This window comes from Brassica napus, chromosome C6, assembly GCF_020379485.1.
Source record: "Brassica napus cultivar Da-Ae chromosome C6, Da-Ae, whole genome shotgun sequence".
NCBI classification, from domain to species: domain Eukaryota; kingdom Viridiplantae; phylum Streptophyta; class Magnoliopsida; order Brassicales; family Brassicaceae; genus Brassica; species Brassica napus.
Window position 1 is genome coordinate 40,615,898 of NC_063449.1, and position 22,360 is coordinate 40,638,257.

At 32.8% G+C, this 22,360-nt stretch overlaps 4 protein-coding genes across 5 annotated transcripts; 1 reads left to right on the forward strand and 3 right to left on the reverse strand.

Annotated features, from left to right (window-relative positions):
• Positions 1-2: 2 nt before the first annotated feature.
• LOC106405839 (F-box protein At1g30790-like) lies at positions 3-2,542 on the reverse strand. The gene has a single exon (XM_013846390.2). The coding sequence runs from the start codon at positions 2,540-2,542 to the stop codon at positions 1,358-1,360; it is 1,185 nt and encodes a 394-aa protein (XP_013701844.2). The 3' UTR covers positions 3-1,357.
• Positions 2,543-8,322: 5,780 nt separating this feature from the next.
• On the reverse strand, positions 8,323-9,680 carry LOC111211835 (histidine-rich glycoprotein-like). Of its 2 annotated transcripts, none has more exons than XM_022713128.2 (2): positions 9,179-9,680; positions 8,323-8,848 (listed from the first exon to the last, which is right to left on the reverse strand). In XM_022713128.2, the coding sequence occupies exons 1-2, from the start codon at positions 9,551-9,553 to the stop codon at positions 8,561-8,563; spliced, it is 663 nt and encodes a 220-aa protein (XP_022568849.2). In that variant the 5' UTR covers positions 9,554-9,680; the 3' UTR covers positions 8,323-8,560. The 2 variants fall into 2 exon arrangements, with proteins under 2 accessions (XP_022568849.2, XP_022568848.2); XM_022713127.2 differs by having other exon boundaries at positions 8,323-8,854; positions 9,179-9,620.
• Positions 9,681-14,039: 4,359 nt separating this feature from the next.
• LOC125589020 lies at positions 14,040-15,476 on the reverse strand. The gene has a single exon (XM_048761118.1). It carries the CDS (start codon positions 14,646-14,648, stop codon positions 14,274-14,276), a length of 375 nt encoding a protein of 124 aa, XP_048617075.1. The 5' UTR covers positions 14,649-15,476; the 3' UTR covers positions 14,040-14,273.
• Positions 15,477-21,711: 6,235 nt separating this feature from the next.
• Positions 21,712-22,350, forward strand: BNAC06G29090D. Its single transcript, XM_013846779.3, has one exon. It carries the CDS (start codon positions 21,983-21,985, stop codon positions 22,181-22,183), a length of 201 nt encoding a protein of 66 aa, XP_013702233.1. The 5' UTR covers positions 21,712-21,982; the 3' UTR covers positions 22,184-22,350.
• Positions 22,351-22,360: the final 10 nt, after the last annotated feature.

Genomic DNA, 22,360 nt, shown 5'->3' on the forward strand with positions numbered 1-22,360 from the left:
AAGGGGCTCCACAGAGTGGGGGCCTCATAGGGGTCAAGCCCGGCTCTGCATGGTCCTATATGGTCCCGTCAGTGTCCATCTTCCTAGCACTAGCTCCGGCACATGCTTTCGACAATGGGTGTATCGAGATACAGATTTGGTCCTAGTATTTATCAAGTTGCAAGGATAAAATGTTTTGGCCTCAATCCTATAAAAATTGTTAACTTGAAAAGACGCTAATATCAAACTATATAAAAAAGTAAATATTAAATAATTATTTTTGAAATAGAAATTTTCTTGTATTTTCTTATATTAAATAACTACAACGATAATTCATCCAGCCTAATTTATATCAAAAAAGGTTTTCGATATATAGTTTTATGAGGATTTTTAGTAATAAAAATAAAATTGAAATAATCATACATATGTAGTTCATGTATAATACATGAGAGTGCGTTATAGTTTCCGGATCCTTGAATAAACTTAATATTCTCGTACCTAACATCGAATCTAGCTATCCTTGTATGACCAAGTCCCATAGTATACAGCACCAACCATTTCGTCTTTCATGCAGTGGTAAGGCTGTGGAACCCGTCAAACATCACCACACAAGACTTTGTATTGATCTTCGACCAAATCGTACCCTAAACATGCGTATATGTCTTTTCCGTTAGGTGTAAGATCTTGTAATTACGAAATGTCTAGTGGTGGCATTACAAACAGCGATCGATGAACAATGTATGAAGCAAACTAGACTGTTTACAGGACGAGAACTGATGTAGTAATTAAACAAGATCCGAGATCGTCATGTCGTGTCTGCCGATGACTGTGGTGGAGGGTTTGTCATCTTCCACGTTTTGGTGTTCAGGAGCGGAGAAGACGAAACTCTTAAAGAAAATCAAAGTGTTTGAACGTTAAAAAGAGCCACTGACAAGTCTTTGACCTAGTTAGGAACGTATCGACGTAATCTTTGCTGCGGATGATAGAGAGCCACAGCTTCGACATTCCTTGGAATCTTCCATTGCAGCTGATTGTGAATGGTGTGCTGATGATCTTTAGCGTCTTGTATACGTAGACACACCTATTGATCTGAGCTGTAAACATCAAGTGTCAGTTCTTTGTTTGTCTGTTCTTGAATGCTAATGATTCTGGACCTTTTGTTAGTTTGTTGGTAACGATTTAATTCTCTTGAACTTAATGATACTTTCTCGTACTCGTCGTTTGTCTGTTTATTAACACTCTATGGCAAAAAAACAACATAATCTTCAAAAACAATAATAATAATAATTAGTTTCTAACAAACGCTGATAATCAACTCATGATCAAATTGAATGGAAGAAGCTAATAAAACCGTGACTAGTTATTACAAAAAAAAACATTACAAGAACCTAATATTCTCAATGTGACTTGTAAAATATAATATACTCATATCAGTTTGCTCACCGATCCCATGGATACGTCTGAAATCACCATCCACCATTCCTTGGATCTCTACTTTTCTTATACTCATTTTGTTAAAATCATAATAGCAAACAGAAAATGGTTTAGGTGGCTTTACCCCTGGATAGAACACCATAAGCTCGCCTGTATGACTCACTCCTTTGGACCTTACGTAAAACCCAAGTAAATCTTTCCACGTAGAAGGTAAGTCACACGTCATACTCGACCATTCCTGTTTCTCCGCATCCTCAAGAACCCACAATGTCATCGAATTTTCTGTGCAATGATAATCTACACCGCCCAATTTTCCCTTGTAATTTATAAGAGTGGAATGGTGGTATGTTGTCGAGATCTGGGACTCTTGGGGTGTTTTAATCAACTCAATCATCTCTGATCTAACGTTGAACTTGACTATTCTTGACTTTCCAGCTCCGTAGTATAGCGCACCATCAATGCATGTCTCTCCGTATACAGAGTGATAGTTGCCTCCGGTTGTGTTCTCGATCTTTCTCCACTCTTGTTTCTGAGATGAACTCACAGTGCAAACCAAATGCTCCGGTTGCCAACATTTCGCTTTAGAGCGGGCCATCACCACACACAACACCTTGTATTGATCGTCCACTGGATCGTACCCAAGACGTGCGTACATTTTTCTTCCGTTGGTTCTAACTTCAGGCAATTTCACAATTTGTCCAGTGGTGGGATTATAAACGTTGATCGGATTACAAACGCAGATCCCAGGAACAACACCTAAGAAGAAACCGTTGACAGAACCAGAGTCCAAGAAGTAGCCAGGTTCCAAGTTGTTCATGTGGTATCTGGCCATGACTGTAGAGGATTTTTCATCGTCGTTGTTGTCATGTTCAGGAGCCGAGAAGATGAAACCCTCTTTGGATCCATGGCCTCCCAAGGATAAAAGGAGACGGGGACGAGCCTTTGACCTAGTCAAGATCAAGTCTACGAAAATTTTGCTGCGGATGGCAGAGAACCACAGCTTTGACACGGATTGGAATCGAATAAGTGATTTGGTAGGATGTAGAAGGAATATCTCGACGAGGAGATCGAGAGGAATGGTTCTTGTGCAGTTTCCGTCATGCAAAAGAGACTGTTTCAAATATTCCATGACGACGGCTTGGTGGTGAATTCCACAACCCTAGGTAATATATAAAAATAAAACAATAGTATTAGCTAAAAGAACATATATATACACATACGGAAAGAAGGACAAAAGTGCACAAAAATAAGGATAAAAACTGATTTTAATTATATTTTTTTTTCTTTCCAGAAAATACCACTTTTTTGTTTTGTCAACAAAGACTTTAAAAATTGAAATAATACATTATCTCTATTCATTAAAAATTACATATCTTTAAAGAATATATTTTTCATTAGAATTATATCACCAAAACATTACTTACCAAATTTGAGACTGAACAATAAATAACATATATTCTTGTTTACTGTTTTGTTCTTTTTTATTCTTTTCATTTTTATACTTAACTAGAGATTTTACCGTGCTACACACGGTTTATTGTTTATAAAATTTATATATATACTTTAAAGTTAAACTTAAATATAAGGATTGATTATCATTCATTTATTTCATCGGACCTCAGACTGCAATTTGAAGCCGTAAAATTAAACTGAGTCTCCAATCTCGTGGTACTACCTCTGAAAAAGAAACGTTTGATTCTTCTCCGAAAGAAAAGACCCTTTTCTTAAGTTTCCAAGGCAGAGTATATAAAAACTATCCAACCTGAGATTGTAAATCGGCAGGAACAGTCACGACTGATTTCCACTGCCTGATGATTTTGTTGTGGAGAATTAGTCGAAGCGCAAAGATTTGAAAAAGAGGTATATGTAGCTATAAGTTATAGGGAAGGGTAAGAGTTGAATAAACATTTATTGTTTCAGTTAATAATGGGGCTTTAAGATTCATCAATGTGAAAAAGTGACGTTCCAAAGGAGGTTCAAAGAAGGTGGAAAAACTAAATTTGATATAAAAAAAAGGTGGAGAGGCGAAGAAGACGATTTAACGAATGGTGGATTTCTAGTGATAAGCAAATTTGGCCAGAGTTAATTTTTTTGGAACCACGAAAGCCTAATTTGATTTTTAATTGACAAAGCAAGTAACATGGCAAAAAAAAAAAAATTTATTGGTTGATTTTTCATGCCTACGTGGATAGGTATTGTAAGATTGTTATTTTAATAGTCCAACATGTGCTATAATCATTGAATACTGATTTGATTTGTAGAAACGTTTAGCAATTCTTTCACCGAGAGGAAATTGGTATGCTGGAAAGCCGGGTTACCTAAATTGCATACTCTAGAGTTCACAATACGCGATATATATATAATTTTGAGGAGCGGATCGTTGAAGAAGATTATATGTCTTGTCATTTGGAGATAAATGACTGCAGGAAGTTGAAGAGTTTCCCTGATGGGTTAAGATGCATAACTAGTTTAGAGAAGATAAGAGTTGGATGGATGGAGAATGCAGTCAAGGATATGTTAATCCAAGGTGGAAAAGATTATTACAGAGTACAGCATGCATCTTATATTGTGTGTTTACAATGGCAGGGACGAATGAGAAAGAAGTACAAGAACTAATTATCAAAAAATAGGTTCTAAAACTTATCTTCTATGCCCAATGCTCATTTCATTGTGACACGTCTATCTTTTATACTGTTATAAGTACAACATTTAATACCGAAATATACTGTTATATAAGTACAACACCTTATGTTGTGTCATGTGTGTATCTCGTTTGTTTTGTGACAAAACTCCTTATATCGTATACCGAAATGTAGCCTGCGCATGAGAAGATAGGTGTAGTAGATTCTTCTTTATCAAACTGTTCCTTCCCTTGGCGGCCAAGTAAACTCTCTTTGTGCTCATTTTTTTTTCTCTTCTTGGTCTGACATTAAAATTTTCGCTGATACTCCATTTCTCTTTTGCTTGCTGTAGGGTGAGGCGATAATGGGTAAAAACCTTTAAAGCTCTCTCTCGTGTTGAGAGTTGTGTAATTTGAGCAAATTAGCTTTAATTTGTTAGTTTGTTTGTATGGTTTTGCAAGGTGAGAGAAAGATGCAAAAAGGAATGGACCATGTTTCAGAGTAGAATAGCTAACGCAGAGAAGGACTATTTCAAATCCTTACAAGTTGAAGGCTCCTCCAATTCAACAGCAACCTCCATTAATAAGAGTGTTTCTAAGTAGCAAGGCCGAGACGCGCTGACATATTCAGTTTACAAAGTTGTCTGCCATTTCATTGACTGACCTGACCAAAATGGATAACCGTCAAGGGTTGCAACAATGTTTTTAAAGGACTGCTTTTCTCCATAAAAAAAAACCATGCTATCGTATGGGAAAGCAAAGTGAGATACTTTCGCATTCATTGCATTTGGATGGAAGGCAATAGAGCCAATGTTATATATGCGGTTAAACCTCTACAACAATACATCTCTAACAAGGAAATAAATCCAATGAGAGAGTGAGTCTCCCTGTTAAAAGGGCTAAACATCCTAAACTATAGGAGAGAAAGGAGTGGATGGAGAAAGTGGCAGATTCTAGGAAGCTATATTAGGGATGTGTATAACTTCAACAAGGATGAGGTGAGTGAGTTAGTGTCCTGCAAGCATTTCTTTCACACAAGCTTGTCTGGATATATGGTACGGGATTAATCACACCACAAGTCCTCTTTGTAGATCCATCCTTTAGTTATGGATCATACTTTGTGGAGGAGACTTGGATGTTTATTTTTCACTAATTAATAAAGTTCCTTGAACTGCTCTGCCTTTGTGGTGGAAGTGGACTAGCTATTTTATTTCAGTTAGTATGGTTTTAATGGTCGATAAGTTGAATTTCATAGTCCAATGTTTCCGGAAATTAAGGATAATCAAAAAAGTAGTAATTCTATTTAAAATTTCACATGATAGTCGTTATCTAGTACACCGGTTTTGTTACATTGCTAATAATAAAAGCAGGTTACATGGTTACATAATACATAGGAGACAATCAGATATTACAATATACATACCCTAGAAATTCTCTATGCTATCCGAAGATGAACATGAGTAAATTTTCCAGGATGAAACTAGATGGTGGTGATCATGTCCACGTGCTGAATTTCATGTGCTCTAGTTTGATGAAATTCTCTGCTTCTTTGTCAATGTCCTCATACTTTGCCACCTTCTCACTCTTCACCTTCCTTTTAGGATGAGATGGAACCTTCATCACGTTACTCAAGTCTTCGCATTCAATAACTTGGCTCGGCGTCTCAGCCATAGAGATCCAGTGACGGTGATGGTGATAGCGATGGTGATGGTGATGATGACTGTTATGTTCAAGGAAAGTACTGAATACCATTTTTCTAATAAAAGGTCTTGTTTGCTCTGTACTTGCTGTTACATATACATTTGAAATCATCAGAGGTACTATATATAAGACATTTTATAGGATTGAAGTCTAATGATAAGGCTGAATCCGATACCTTTTTTTTTACTTTTCCAGTTATGTCCCGTTTGGAACAATTAAATAGATTATTCCAGGTTTGGCCAAAATTCTTGGACCTTTAATTTTATAGATTACGCACTTATCTATTGTTGTATAACTTTATGGTTCAATATTTAACAGTAACAAAAGATTGGTACACCGTACACGTGATCAGCGTCAACAAGAAGGAATACAAACAAGTTAACATGGAAAAATTGACGAGGTTGGCCAATGAAATGAGAGGATAGTTGTTATTATTAGGAACGAGAATATATGCTCGTGCTCAGAAAAATAGTACACGAAAGTAACTGTTGGTTATTCGAGGCACTAGATGCCTGAAACAACTGATCAAAGTGGCGTGTTTTGACCGCAACTTAGTAACGAACATTGGAAAAATACATGTGTCTAACTATGTTCAGCTTAAGGCTTATTTTCTTTGTGGAATGGTCTCTTCAATCATGCATGTTGATGGAAATTGCATCTAAGAGCAAGATTATCGCCGGGTCTTAGACTCATTTCTTAGTAATTAGGGGTCAAAAAATAAATAAAAAAATGCTGATAAACAATAGAAACGTAGTTTAATTAAGAAGTTTTTGCAAGCGTCCTTAATGCCACGCGTCAGCATATCCTCTTCCCTTTTTTTCCTCCTAAACGCTTCCAAAAGTCTAAATCAAATTCCTTCGGGTTTCAATTCGCGTCTTCTGGTTTTTCAAATTCATTCTTAATTTACCTCTTTGATTCCACAAAAGAAAAAAAACACAAAAAATTGTTGCTTTATTTGTTCGTTCTTATTTAATTAAGGGTTTTTTTTCAGTTTGATTCGCTTATTCTTTGTTCTGGGTTTTGTAAATATTCAATTTTTTGTTGTTTGATTTGATCAAAACTTTGATTGTGTATTGCTTGAAGAAGAAGACGAAGCAAGTTTCTGAGTTTGCGTGTATTGTTGTTTCTATTTTTAGATTCTATTTTTTTCGTTTGTGATCTATTTTTAGATTCCACTTCTCAGAAGCAGCCCACCACTTCTGACGCAGGAGCTCTGTCGCGATCAGCCAGGACCACCTTTCGTGCTTTCTCTAACTGCCTTCGTGTTATTTCCTCTGGCGCCTCCACCGTTGCTCCGCCGCCTCCGCCGCCTCTGCCGCTTCTTCTGCCGTTAACCGGAAAATTGGATCTCCCAACGATCAGGTTTAAAAAGTATCTACCAATAATCTGCATATTTCCTACTGTATAATAACATTGTCTCTTAATCTAAAAATATTAATAAAAATTTTTAAAAGTCCTAAATTTTGTCCCACCAATAATGTTTCTCTTTGCAAATATCGAAGAGTCTCTTAACACAGACCACGTAAGCTTTTGGGTGAGTCTTTGATCCATCCTTTTCATTAAAGACCTTAAGTCAACTTGGGTATTCCTTGTCGAGATATACATAAGTTTGTATTTTTTATTTATATAAGTTTTATCACGAGTGTTATACTCTACATTATCTTGTGAGACCCAATATATGTTATCAATGTCCGTTAGCCTCGAGCGATCGTATCCGAATCTAAATAAGCAATCCAAAAACCAAACTATGTTTTAATACAACATGAATTCACTTTACTGTATTTTAGAAAACTGAAAACTAAAATCAAATCGAATTGAGGAAAAAAAATGATCCTATACAAAATTTCTGTGAAAATTAAGATTTATTTCATTAAACCCCGAATCCAAACTGAAAACAAAATTTAAAAGTAATTCTCTAAATTTTAATTTTAATTTTACCGCTTACAATCCTACACCAAACTTAAATCCAGAATGAACATTTATCATTTATCAGCTACCAATAAGAAAAATAATTTTCTGTGAACAAGTTGGTCACGCCTCTAAGTCGAATAGTTGGTACTAATTATGTTTTGTTATATTTTCTTGGAAATATACTTATATTTTTACGCTAACTGACTCATACAATCAACACAACTATATGATACATATGAATAATAACATAATGCGTCAACTGATTCAAATCCCCAAAAACATAACATTGTTTTAGTTTATTATGTTGATACTCCAACTGCACTCATAATTTCACGGTTAATCCAAGCGAAGCAATTGATCAAGTTTTATAGTTTGGATTGTGGTTGCTTTTGATGTTGTGTGTAAAAAGCATCCAGTCGACATAAGATGATCTCAGAATAAATTTATCCAGTTCTTGTGTTTAAGGTTTTCAATTTCTAAAGAAAGAATATTATGGCAAACACCTTTATATCACTTGCAACTGATCGACGATCCTCAGGTTTTTCTTTTGGGGCTAAAATTGAGCTAATGCCATATGTATATGCTATCTTTAAGTTACACCATATGATAATATTTCTTAAAAAACTAATATTTGTGACTTTGTGCAATCAATTTTTCCACGTGCATGGAACAGTAAATTCATAATACTTGCATCACTTTTATTTAACATAAGCAGCAACAACAACATTCCTTTTAGTAATCATAAGTTTCTCAAACAAGAACACTTCCTTTATTTTTTTGCTAAAAGGCCTATGTTTAGGTTTAGTAGGATGCTGAAACATGTTCCTCACACACACATCTTAATTATAGTTTCGTTAACTGGTATTATACATAATCATTACTTTTTATTTGAACCGGTAGAGTAGTTGGTTGCAGTTAGAGTCCCTTATTCCCCCACCCGGCCTTGTGGTGGCCGCCTCCGCTGTTTGGGTTCATGTAGACATGATGTGGTAACACCTGAGGAGCCATAAGCCTGTCCTGGTGCTTCATTCCGTGCGCACCGTGGTGCTTCATCCCGTGCTCACCGTGGTGCTGCATCCCGTGCTCACCGTGGTGCTGCATCCCGTGCTCACCGTGGTGCTGCATCCCGTGCTCACCGTGGTGCTGCATCCCATGCCCACCGAGGTATGCATCTTCATGCCTCCCCTGCCATCCATTACCCATCTTTCCTTGCCAATCATCGTTAAAAAAAACTACAAACGGTGAGAAACCATACAGAAATCATAAAAATATTTAATTGGATGGACAGTTGGTGCGTTTGCATATGACTTGCCATGTCATAGCAAATTCCAAAATATGTAAATCAGAATCCATTTAATTTTCAGCATAAAGTTTCAGGACTTCCAAGTATTTTAAACACCTCAACACATGTAACCTAATGGTGTGGAGTATATCAAGTATGCATATTATTGAAAAATATGGTTAAAGTCACTTTGGAATAACATCTACAACAGAACATGATTAATTAAGTTGACACCTTAAAAGATAGCTTACATTGTGGTGAGGTTGAGACATCGGAGGTGGGGGCATGAAGTTCATATGAGGTGGTTGTTGGCGGTGGATTTTTCCGTGGTCCGGTAACACAGTAGTGTGGTGGCTTCGGCTGCTCTTATAGAACTCCTCTACATCTGAGTCGGAGTCTTCTTCATCACAGGGAGGCATGTGAGCCATGGGTGGACGGCCGTGGTTGACCGGAAGCCTCACGCGGTGGTCGTAGCGGGCTTGACGGTCAAAGTAGCCTCCTTCTGACTCCATATGAGACTCGTACTTCTTGTGCTCCTCAAAGCCGTAGCCGCTGCTTCTGTGATCCTTGTGGCCGTACCCATTGCCGTATCCATGCCCGTACTCTCCGATAAGTTTGTCAAGCATTTTTTATTTAGTTATAAATATACTTGGCTTAGTTTTCTTTGATGTGAGGACGTGATTAAAATATTTCTGTGTCTCCATACATATATACAAGATACAAGACGTGTAGTGTAATGTTTGATATGATTCCCTCTCGCAATTACTCCTCCTATAATGATGATATTTATCTGAATCTTATTCTTTTTCCACCACCACCACCACACCGAAAGTTGAGTAGACACATGTTCAGAATTCTGATTCGGTTTGTATTTTTAATTGATATGTCCATTCACGTGTGAAATCGAATTCTAAATTGGCTGAATACAAATAAAAAGATAATAACCAAACTGAAATTAAACATACACTATAGTTCTATTTATTGAGCTTTTACATTAGATTATAAGACTTAAAACTAATTAAGGTGGAAGTATAACATGGAATTTGATACTTCTATGTATAGTCATAGATTGTTCTCGCTCTTCTTGTTTTTACATAAAGCTTTGTGTTCATAATTTTTTAGATAAACTCATGATTATTTGTAACCTCACCTTAAAATCAAAAGCATCTTTGATTCTTAGCTGATTAGTTTGTGGTTCAAGTTCCAAGTTGAGGGTTTGCCATACTTAGAGCATCTCCAACCCCACTCCATAATTTACTGCAAAATGGAATGAGAAATAGAGTGATGAACAAACAAAAAAGTGATTACTGCATAAATGGAGTAATAGATTTTTTGATTGTTCATCACTCCATTTCCCACTCCATTTTACAGTAATTTATAGAGTGGGGTTGGAGATGCTCTAATAAGTCATAATTGATTATTAACAAGTTAAGTTGCTTTTAATATTCAAAACTCATATACTCTCTTCCCTCTGTTTCATATTAAGTGTCACTTAAACATTTTTTCATTGTTACAAAAAGAGTGTCATTTTAGAATTTCAATGCAACTTTCAGCTTAAAATTAATTATAAATACATTGATTTTATAAATAATTTAATTTATCTCAAATATTATTGGTCGAATAAGTTTAATTAATAAGAACTTTAATGCATTTCAATCATTTTCTTAATCTGTGTGAAAAATTTCAAAATGACATTATTTATGAAACGGTGAGGGTATTATCTTACAACTAGGATAAGACCTGCGCCTTGCGCAGGGTGAGTTTATTTGTATATAGTATCGATAGTTTTTTTTATATATGTGATCATTTTATTTATATATATAAAATATTTTTTGTTGTTATTATATAATTTCTTTCCGATGGATCGGATCAATTTTTATTAAAAATAATGGAACAAAACTATAATTAATACATCATGGGTTGATCGGATTGGACATTGAACAAATTATGACATAAAAATCTTATTTTTTTCCATCGACCACATTCTTGAAAAAAGTGAACAGTATTGTTTTCACAGTTGAATTATTTTGACTTTTATCTTCCATATGATTTTGAAAGCTTTCAAATCAACCATCGAATTAATACATGTCATTTTAATGTTTTTAGTCGTATACTTAAGGAAAACTTACATTTTTGTAATTTAAAGTCGTTTTAAAAAATTCAAAATATAACATCTAAGAAAAAATCTAACATATAAGAAAAATCTAACATATAAGGTGTCCTCATTTTTGTATTTTAAAGTCGTTTAAAAAAAATAACATATAAGGTTTCCTCATTTTTGTAATTTAAAGTCATTTTAAAAAAATCAAAATATTACATATAAGAAAAAATCTAATTTTTTATTATATGGTTAATGTGATTGTTTATTTTTTTAATAATATAAAATTAAACAAAATGAAGGAGGATGCAAAAATTGTTATCAAATCTTTATTATTCATTATCATTAATTGCCATATATATGTAAATCATATTAGGTAATTTCGTAGCTTTTATTTAGGGAACAAATACACACTTCTTATATTTTAGGTTAATATAATGTTCTCTAGTGGACATTTAACAAATTATGACATAAAAACCTTATTTTTTTCCTCGAACACAGTTTTGAAAAAGTGAATAGTATTGTTTTCACATTTGAATTATTTTGACCTTTAACTTACATATGGTTTTGAAAGCTTTCAAATCAACCATCGAACTGATACATGTCATTTTAATGTTTTTAGTCGTATACTTAAGGAAAACTTATATTTTTGTAATTTAAAATTGTTTTAAAAATTCAAAATATAACATATAAAAAAAATATAACATATAAGGTGTCCTCATTTTTGTATTTTAAACTCGTTTTAAAAAAAAATAACATATAAGGTTTCCTCATTTTTGTAATTTAAAGTCATTATCAAAAATTCAAAATATAACATATAAGAAAAAATCTAATTTTTTATTATATGGTTAATGTGATTGTTTATTTTTTTAAATAATATAAAATTATACAAAAATGAAGAAGGATGCAAAAATTGTTATCAAATCTTTATTATTCATAATCATTAATTGTCATATATATGTAAATCATATTATGTAATTCTGTAGCTTTTATTTAAGGAAAGAATACACACTTCTTATATTTTAGGTTAATATAATATTCTCTAGTGGACATTAAACAAAATATGACATAAAAATCTTATTTTTTTAAGCGAACACATTCTTGAAAAAAATGAACAGTATTGTTTTTACAGTTGAATTATTTTGACTTTTATCTTCCATATGGTTTTGAAAGCTTTCAAATCAACCTTCGAATTGATACATGTCATTTTAATGTTTTTATTCGTATACTTAAGGAAAACTTACATTTTTGTAATTTAAATTCGTTTTAAAAAATTCAAAATATAACATCTAAGAAAAAATCTAACATATAAGAAAAATCTAACATATAAGATGTCCTCATTTTTGTATTTTAAACTCGTTTAAAAAAAATAACATATAAGGTTTCCTCATTTTTGTAATTTAAAGTCATTTTAAAAAATTCAAAATATTACATATAAGAAAAAATCTAATTTTTTTTATTATATGGTTAATGTGAATGTTTATTTTTTTAATAATATAAAATTAAACAAAATGAAGGAGGAGGTAAAAATTGTTATCAAATCTTTATTATTCATAATCATTAATTGCCATATATATGTAAATCATATTAGGTAATTTTGTAGCTTTTATTTAGGGAACAAATACACACTTCTTATATTTTAAGTTAATATAATGTTCTCTAGTGGACACTAAACAAATTATGACATAAAAACCTTATTTTTTTCCTCGAACACAATTTTGAAAAAGTGAATAGTATTATTTTCATAGTTGAATTTTTTTGACTTTTAACTTACATATGGTTTTGAAAGCCTTCAAATCAACCATCGAACTGATACATGTCATTTTAATGTTTTTAGTCGTATACTTAAGGAAAACTTACATTTTTGTAATTTAAAGTTGTTTTAAAAAATTCAAAATATAACATATAAGAAAAAATCTAACATATAAGGTGTCCTCATTTTTGTATTTTAAAGTCGTTTTAAAAAAAAAACATATAAGGTTTCCTCATTTTTGTAATTTAAAGTCATTTTAAGAAATTCAAAATATAACATATAAGAAAAAATCTAATTTTTTATTATATGGTTAATGTGATTGTTTATTTTTTTAATAATATAAAATTAAACAAAAATGAAGAAGGATGCAAAAATTGTTATCAAATCTTTATTATTCATAATGATTAATTGTCATATATATGTAAATCATATTAGGTAATTATGTAGCTTTTATTTAAGGAAAGAATACACACTTCTTATATTTTAGGTTAATATAATGTTCTTTAGTGGACATTAAACAAAATATGACATAAAAACCTTATTTTTTCCATCGAACACATTCTTGAAAAAGTGAACATTATTGTTTTCACAGTTGAATTATTTTGACTTTTATCTTCCATATGGTTTTGAAAGCTTTCAAATCAACCATCGAATTGATACATGTCATTTTAATGTTTTTAGTCGTATACTTAAGGAAAACTTACATTTTTGTAATTTAAAGTCGTTTTAAAAAAATTCAAAATATAACATATAAGAAAATTCTAACATATAAGAAAAATATAACATTTAAGGTGTCCTCATTTTTGTATTTTAAAGTCGTTTAAAAAAAAATATAACATATAAAGGTTTCCTCATTTTTGTAATTTAAAGTCATTTTAAAAAATTCAAAATATAACATATAAGAAAAAAATCTAATTTTTTTATTATATGGTTAATGTGATTGTTTAAGTTTTTTTAATAATATAAATTTAAATAAAAATGAAGAAGATGCAAAAATTGCTATCAAATCTTTATTATTCATAATCATTAATTCCCGTATATATGTAAATCATATAAGGTAATTCCGTAGCTTTTATTTAAGGAAAGAATACACACTTCATATATTTTAGGTTAATATAATGTTATCTAATGTTATATAATTATGGAATAATGTGACACCATTAGATTAAACTATACTTTATATTAGATGCTCTAGAATTCTTTGAAATAGAATTTAGAAGGCATTTAGAGAGCCACCTAGGATTTGAGTTTTTTTTTAATTAATACAAAATTAAGGTTTTAATTTTTCAAATGCTTCTCAATTAATATATAGGGGATATTAAAAGTTGGATATGCTCAAGGTCCGACCTATCCACATAGGCATAAAAAAATTAACCAATCAACGTTTAAACTCTTACCACATCAGCGTAAATCTTTGCGAATGAGACGATGGAGCACTTTCGGTTTCGTTGAAACCTTCGTCGGTTCAGCGTTCCTTCTCTCATGTCATCCTTAATTACAAGGAAAACTTCATGCTCCAGATCACCTCTACCCATGAAGCTGAAATCCATGGCTCTTCCCTCACAATATCATGTCCAACCTTCTTCTCTTGCCATGATTTCTCCAACTTCTCCACCGCATCTCTCATCTCGGAGCTGTGTACAGATTCCAAAACAGGGGAGCCCAGAACAGAGAATCCAAGAAGCACCATGACATCCTCCAGAGTAATCGTTGCTTCATCCCAAGGGAACACGAAAGAGTTCGTTTCAGGACACCATTTCTGAGAAACAGAGAGAAGCAGAGATGGGTTCTTAGTGATGTTGTAAGTGGAAGCCTTGATTGCTTCAAAGATCCCAGCTTTTCTCCATGTGGATTCGTGTAAAGCTTCCATCTTTCCGACCCAAGAGACAAAATGACGCTCTGCAACCCAAAGCCCAGAGACGGAGTCTCGTGAAGACAAGCTGTTTAGCAACTTTGTAGGAGATGATGAAACAGAGTGACGTTCGGGGAAGCTCGGCTATGGCTTCACAAGAGGTAGGGATGGGGTTTAGAAAGTGGGCTTTGCTAAAGGTGTGACCTTTCTCAGAAAACATGACTTCTTCTCTCTCTTCAGTGACGTGAAGTGATGATGCGTTGGCCATGGAGAAGAAGAAGAAGAAGGAAGCAAAGTTAGGTATTTGGAAAGTCAAGACATGATCAGTTTTGCTATGAATGGCGAAAGAAAAAGCAAATGTATAGGCAGAGAAAAATGGTGGAGACTGAACGTACCACTTGCTTTTTTCGGCAAAGAAGCAAATGCTATTTTCTTCTTACTCAATAAGTTGAAATGTTGACTGTACAAGAGTATCAACGGTCATATTCAGTCCTTTCATTGTTGTTAAGGTTATATGTTTCAGGTTCTCCAATTCCTGTTATCTAATACTAGGATTCGGACCCCCGCGAACTCGCGGAGGAAGCGATATATTAAGTTTTTAAAACATTTATTTATGAAATGGTTGCCATTAATATAATAATGTAAAAAGTGAAAAATTTAAAGTTATAATTGATATAGTTAACATTAAAATGATAAAATAGAGATATAATTCCTTTAATATAATATATTTAAAATTTATGAGAAAAAAAATACTGAAACTTTTTGGTGGTAAATAATACAATTTTCAAAGATTAAATATGATGTGATAAATAACATATATATATATAATTGTATTTTTGTCACCCGGAATTAGGAAAAACTTATATGAGAAACTGCATAAAACAAAAATGATGATCAAAAAATATATTTTCAAAATATTTCATAGAATTTTAAGATTATAAAGATATTTTTAGAGTAAAATATATTAAAAATATGAAAAGTACTATGATTATAATGGTTGATCACCAAAGCTTCGAATTATTAACAGCCAAAATTACAATGATTCATTTGATAGTTCATCGAGGACAATTCTAATTTTTCATTTAAATACTTGCAGGTATTCACTAATTGTTCTAGACATATTACTAAATTGAAACATAAGTAAGTTCCATACCTCTCGTTTCAGAATTTCCTTTTTATTTTGGAAAATTTTATTGCAGCTTTGCATATACAAAAGATGGCCGTTATAACCATAATAATATGAATCCCATGTGCATTTGCTTGGACGCCACGTCAAAACAACAAAGTTGCAGACATACTCTCGAAGTAATCTCTTCCTCATTCATGTTCTTTTGTTTCTCACTTCTATGTTCCTATTTCCATGAGGGTTACTCAGTATCATCAATATAAGCAATGTTAGCCATTAAAAGGAAAGAAAAAAGAATCCCATTATTCGTGTCATAACTGGAGAAAAGTATCACAGGTGCGGTTTACATAATACTAAAAAACAGTATGTGTTTTCATATGATCTTGCAGATTAGCTGGCGTGTGCACTGCTATGTTTCTGTATGCTACGACCTTCTCTTAATGGGTCGTCTTAGTTGAAAATACGCAGAAATTGTGGTGGATGCTAACATCTTCTTCGCCTATTTCAGCAGCAGTACAGGGTATAATGAGATTGTTCTCTTCTATGATACTCTGAAGACGTATATTTTGTTTATTAACAGAAGTTATATGGATTAGATGTCAAAAGTCTTTTTAGAACAATTGATTTTAGAATTTGGTGTTAGAAAGTTGCTTTGTTAGAGCATCTCCAACCCTTTCCTATATTTGCCTCTAAATGATATAATAGAGTAAAATCAGCTCCAACCCACCCCTATTTCTTCCCCTAAAATAGAGATTGCTATTTTTTCCTCTATATTTAGGGAAAAAAATAGCATTCCTCTATAATAGAGGCAAACTTTTTTATTTACAAAATAGTACTCTAATATTTTATGATTGTAACTAAAATACTTATGTATGAAGAAATACAATTCTTACATATAAAATCACACCTTTTTGGTTACGTACTAATTATTAATTTTTATAACTATAGTTATAATTAAAATAAAAAAATATTATTTATTTAAAAGTCAATTATAATTAAAATAAAATAAAAAATTATTATTTTATTTAAAAGTTAAAGACTTTTTATTTAAATATTAATCAATACAACATATTAATATGGGTTATTACTTGGCCGATGGTATATATCTGAAATGGTCAACCATAGTGCAAACTATTCATGAGCCAGTAGGTCCAAAGAAAAAATATTTTGCAGCACAACAAGAAGCATGTAGAAAAGATATAGAACGTGCATTCGGAGTTTTACAATCACGTTTTGCGATTGTGAAAGGACCGGTACGTTTTTGGAAAAAAAAGTACTACATGATATAATGACTACATGTATAATTTTACATAATATGATTATTGAGGATGAGCGTGATCTTGATGCACCGATTGGAATTGGAAGAGAAGCTCCACCTCCGGAAGTCCAAATACCAGATAATGAAGATAACCGATTCCAAGAGTTTCTAAGTCGATTCAGAAAAATCAAAGATAAAGAAGCTCATTTCTCACTTCGTAATGCATTAATTGATCATTTATGGGAAAAATTTAGTAATAATGATTGTTAGATAATGGTACTTTGTTTTATTTTTTTTTGTCTAATGTATTTTTGTTATAAAATGTTTAATTTAAATATTTTTGCAATATTATGAAAAAATTTCAAAAAGTATAATGAATGGGTTAATTTTCAACATTTACAAGTTAGAGGTGTAAAATGTAAAATAAAAAAAGAATCTTTCAAGAATATTCCTTTTTAGAGGAAAAAATAGAGGAATACATTTGAGAGAAACTCACCTCTATTATAGAGTTCCTCTATTATAGAGGAAAAAATAGAGAAATACATTGGAGATGGTCTTAATGGATTGATTACTCTTCCTTCACTCATATACTTTTTTTGCACATGATATTGCAGAAGGGAAATCCCTTCCAGAGTTTTGGCGTAATCATTTTGTACAAAGTTGCTATTCCCTGGTCACATGATAAAACGCTGCCGCTTATGAACTATTCATTCAATTTCTGCCCTCTTTGGTTTGCAGTTTCAGAGTAACTAATGGGGAAAATCAATTATTGGCCGTATCTATTTGAGGGGTAAAGAACATGTCCTAAACTACATCTAAACATAGCGTACGTTCATTACATAGAATTTTTATCAGTATCTATAATTCCTGCAATTACCTCTCCTACAACCTGGATCAACTTTTCTGAAATCCTGAAAATTGGTGCATAGAAAATGGAACAGAGGAAAATGATTTACATTGAAAAAACCCATCAAATACCAGATAAACAAAAGTAAAGAAGGTATTATAGAAAAATGCAATTAGAGTAGAAAGACATAATCATTAACTGCAAAAACAAAACTACTTGGGAAAAATAACAGTTTTAGAGACAGACTGAGTCGAAATGCATAAGTAACGTGAGAATAAATTTTGTTCGTCGGTCAAAAAAGACGTGATTCACTACCTACTCTCAAGCATTTAAAAAGAGATTTGATTGTTTAAATCAAACAACAACCACTGAATTGATTAACTTTCCTACAATAAATGAAATGAGGGGAAATTTGAGAGAAATAAATTGCAGAGACGAATAAGAACGAAGATGATGAAAGGTATGAAGAGAATTCATACATGTAAAAACTGGATGATGATGATGGAATATATAAAGGGATACAAAATCTGAAACTTTCATAAAGGGTGTAATTGCTGAGACGCTTTAAATCCGAAAGGAAACAAATGAGAAATCCTTTGCAAAGAGGTGGATGTAGAAGGGTGCGTCGTTCAGAGAATCAGTCGAATGAGGGGAAGAAGATGTCTTTTGTTCAAAATAATTGATGATTCAGAGAAGAGATGTGTAGTGTGAGAAGGTGACGATTCACTGAAGAGATGCCCGAGAGTCCGATACTATCGTTTTGATGACATAAGCCACTTGGAGCATGGAAACTTTATAACCCTTAGATCATAAAAACAAACAAATCTTGAGCGTACGATTGTAACTTTATTTTCCTATAAAAAAAAAAGATGATGTCAACTTGGGTTTGCTATTATATATAGATATGATGAAATTGGTATTATAACTGCAATTCCTGTTAAGTTAATTTGTTTAACCACACATGTGTTAATATCCTCTAACTCAAGTGGCAGCTTCTAGCTGTTAGTTCAACTACAAGTGTTGCTTTATCTAATCCACTTGCAAACTTTGGCACTGGTGAGACCTGCGAAGAGATCATGCCATGGGAATATATAAATCTCAACAATTTAGAGGTATGTATTGAGATACTCTGGTTTCTCTTTATTTTATGGGATTGGATTTGACATTTTTTGTATGTTTAGAGGTTTTTGAAGAGCTATAAACAAAACAAAAAAACTAATCACCCGCTATTCTCTTTCTCAATATGTTTACAGGATCCGGCATCCAATGGCTATTCAGTGTGATGAGAAGCTTCGTCATCTTCTTGGTTGTGAAAGCATGCATGCAGCTGTGGAATGAATGAGATGCTAATGCGCCAAATTTACAGCGGTCAGGTGATCAGTAATGATGTTCGATATTATTGTCTCCCAACTTCTAAAGGTAAGCAACCAAGTTTTTTTTTACTCCTAGACTGTGATTTCTTCAGGTTTGTTCTACTACTTCAAATATTTTATTGCTAGGGGAGGTCTCTAAACATGATCATACATTTTACTGATTTAGTGAATATCCTCATTGATTCCTTTTCATCCTACATTCTCCCTTTGTGTGATTGAAGCGGAAAGAGCTTGAACGGTCTGAAGTAAGAAGCAGTCTTCCATTATGGACAGTATTTAACGGCTTCACAGATCCCATGTTCTCTAACTGTGAGTGAAATGGATGCTTGGAAAAGACGACGGGCATTTGGGCGGATCAACGAGGGAAATTGATGACACCTCTGTTATAGTCATAATTATCACCGCCACATCCGTCACTGGAGTCGTAAATACAGTGGTAGGAGGAGGATAAGAAACGGGTTTTAGGGTGTTGGAAGAGAGGCGTTGAATGGGTGCGAGGGAGAGATTAAAGGAATCTGAAACTGCGGTGAGAAGAGATGATGTTGTTGTTTTTCTCGACAGAAATCTGGAGATGGATAAGCTCTTCATAATATTTTCGGACTCTTTGTCTCTTTTGATACAACTCACTTCTCATAGAAAAAGTTTTGGGTTTGTTCCACGAAGAACCAACATAACAAAATTGCTTAAAACAAAAGAAATGAAAAAGTATGTTACATGTAAAATACAACATGAGTCAACAAAGTATCATGCAGAAAACTTATCTCTTTCTAGATTAAATCACTGACACTAAGCTACACGAATATGACCATGTTCATTGGCTTTCAACACTATGGATGTATCTATATCCCAGCTTCCTATGCTGAATGATAAAAGGGATACAATTTTGGTCATTGAAAAAAAGAACGCCAGATGTATAATCATGAATGTAACCAGTCCATAACCAATGGTTTTCTTTCAGATGCTACATGGAAGCCCGCAGCAGAAGGATCTAAACCATAATCTAGAATGGATATTCAGGAGCAAAGTTACGAAGAAAAACAATAAGAAAAAATAGACAAACAAAATGAGAAGAAATTACAAAAGATAGTGATGCTGACTATGATGTATGTTTGTGTAAAAAAATTTGTTGAAATAAATTTGAGTTTCACTTAGTGATTGCATGAGTGCTGGACATGATAGGGTAATAACCTAATTTTGCTTTGCCTTCCAAATGAACAAAATATGACAGTTTCTAAGTTTATTAAATGATTAGCCCAGTTGCACAAAAAAACAAAAGAGAAATGATTAGCCTAACATATTAGATTGTATCCTATGATATTAAAAAACTATTTTATAATGCATTTACAAAGTTTCAAATAACTTATTTTAAGTTAATATGATAATATCTATTATAAACATAATGACTTTGAGGTTAAATTAAATTCAACAACTAAGAAAAAACCGAGGATTGATAATAAACAAATATCATCGCAAATTTTTCAATTGTAAAATATGCTGATTCGGCCGGTCATACTATATGTAAAAAAAAAAGCGATAGATATAATAGATATATATATCTAAATTCAAATAAAAAAGAAGGCCACTCCACTCTATTTCGACAAAAGAACCATCCCCAACCAAGTTCCATAGCTTTGGTTTGTTGGTTACAAGAATGCAAAAGCATTCAAAATTCTTTTTTTTTTAGAAAACCAAATATGTAAATTTTGCTAAAATATATTATATATTTTCTTTAAAAATGAAAGGTCAAACTGCTAAAATGTGTATCAAAATAATTCATATAATTAGCTTCCAAATATTAAAACGAGAAGACGTAAATTCTTAATGATTCAGAAGAATACACTTCTAAGAACTTATAAAAAGACTACTGAACCACAAGGGTTACACCGTTTCAGTATAAACATATTTTAATTTTTAATATTTATTATAACCAATCCAAACATATATTGTTTCAGTTCTGTAAATAAATATAAATATACAGCTAATTTGGGCAGTTAGCTTAATGCTAAATATTTTTCATACTTCTATGAATGCTTTGATGTTTACAACTAAAAAAATATTCTAAAATAAATATAAAAAAATAAAATGTCATACCAAAAATATACACAAACTATAATTTCAAAATTTAAAACTTAGAATCCGCGCTTAGCGCAGCGCGGTTTAAAACTTCTAGTTGACGTAAAAGTATTAAAACTCTCATTTGAATTACTGGATTAAGGAAAGCTCCACAAAAGAATGGTATAGACAAAAGTGGAGCTGAAAAAAAAAAGATAGGAAAGAACAAAACGTGTCTAATGCGTTTGCATAACAATTATCAATAATGGTCTCAAACGGATATCCACCAGAATCTTCTAATTGACCAACGACTTGAGTCCACATGGTAGACTTTTAATAAGTCTCTCAACGTTCAAAGAACCGACTCTTTCTCGAGTTTCAAATATCCAAGGAATGGTCAATTTCGAAGAAATGTGTAGAGGAGAATCGTCACAATCTGACACGTTACCACATCTCACCGAGAAGGCCGTCCTTGTCTCAGTCTTCGCGTTTGTTTATAAACATATAGAGAGATAAGATCAAGAAAGAGTAGTTAGTATTCGTCGCTCTGTATATTATAATCTTCCCAAACAAAGTTGGCGTTGCTCACCAACGACCTGATTTCTCTACTTTAAGACATAACTCGTGTTCGTTTCATCTAGCAGAACAGAGTTATAACGAGCTTTTCTTTGTTTGTCTTCGGGTTTTGAGGTGAAAATGGAGAACAAGACCGATCATGGAAACGAAGATGGTCCGAAACATAGCCAAGTGGTGAAGATAAAGAAAGAATTTGAAAAGATAAGGCAGCCATCGCTGCAGCAACCGGAGATGAGAAGGGTCCTCGCCGAGATCAAGAGACGTCAACGTTCACGTTCACCACTCGGCTTAGGTGAGAGATCTATTCCCGTTGGGAACTGATCTCACCTTTGTAACTTAGAGAGATGTATATAATACTAGTGGTTGACGAAGAACCTCCTTACGAGAGAGGTTCTTAATACTTAGTGTCTTGCAGACTTTCTTGTGTATATGTCTTCATGTAAATACTCTTTGGTATGAATATGATCTATGAATCTCCCTTCTTTGCAGAGTAAAACT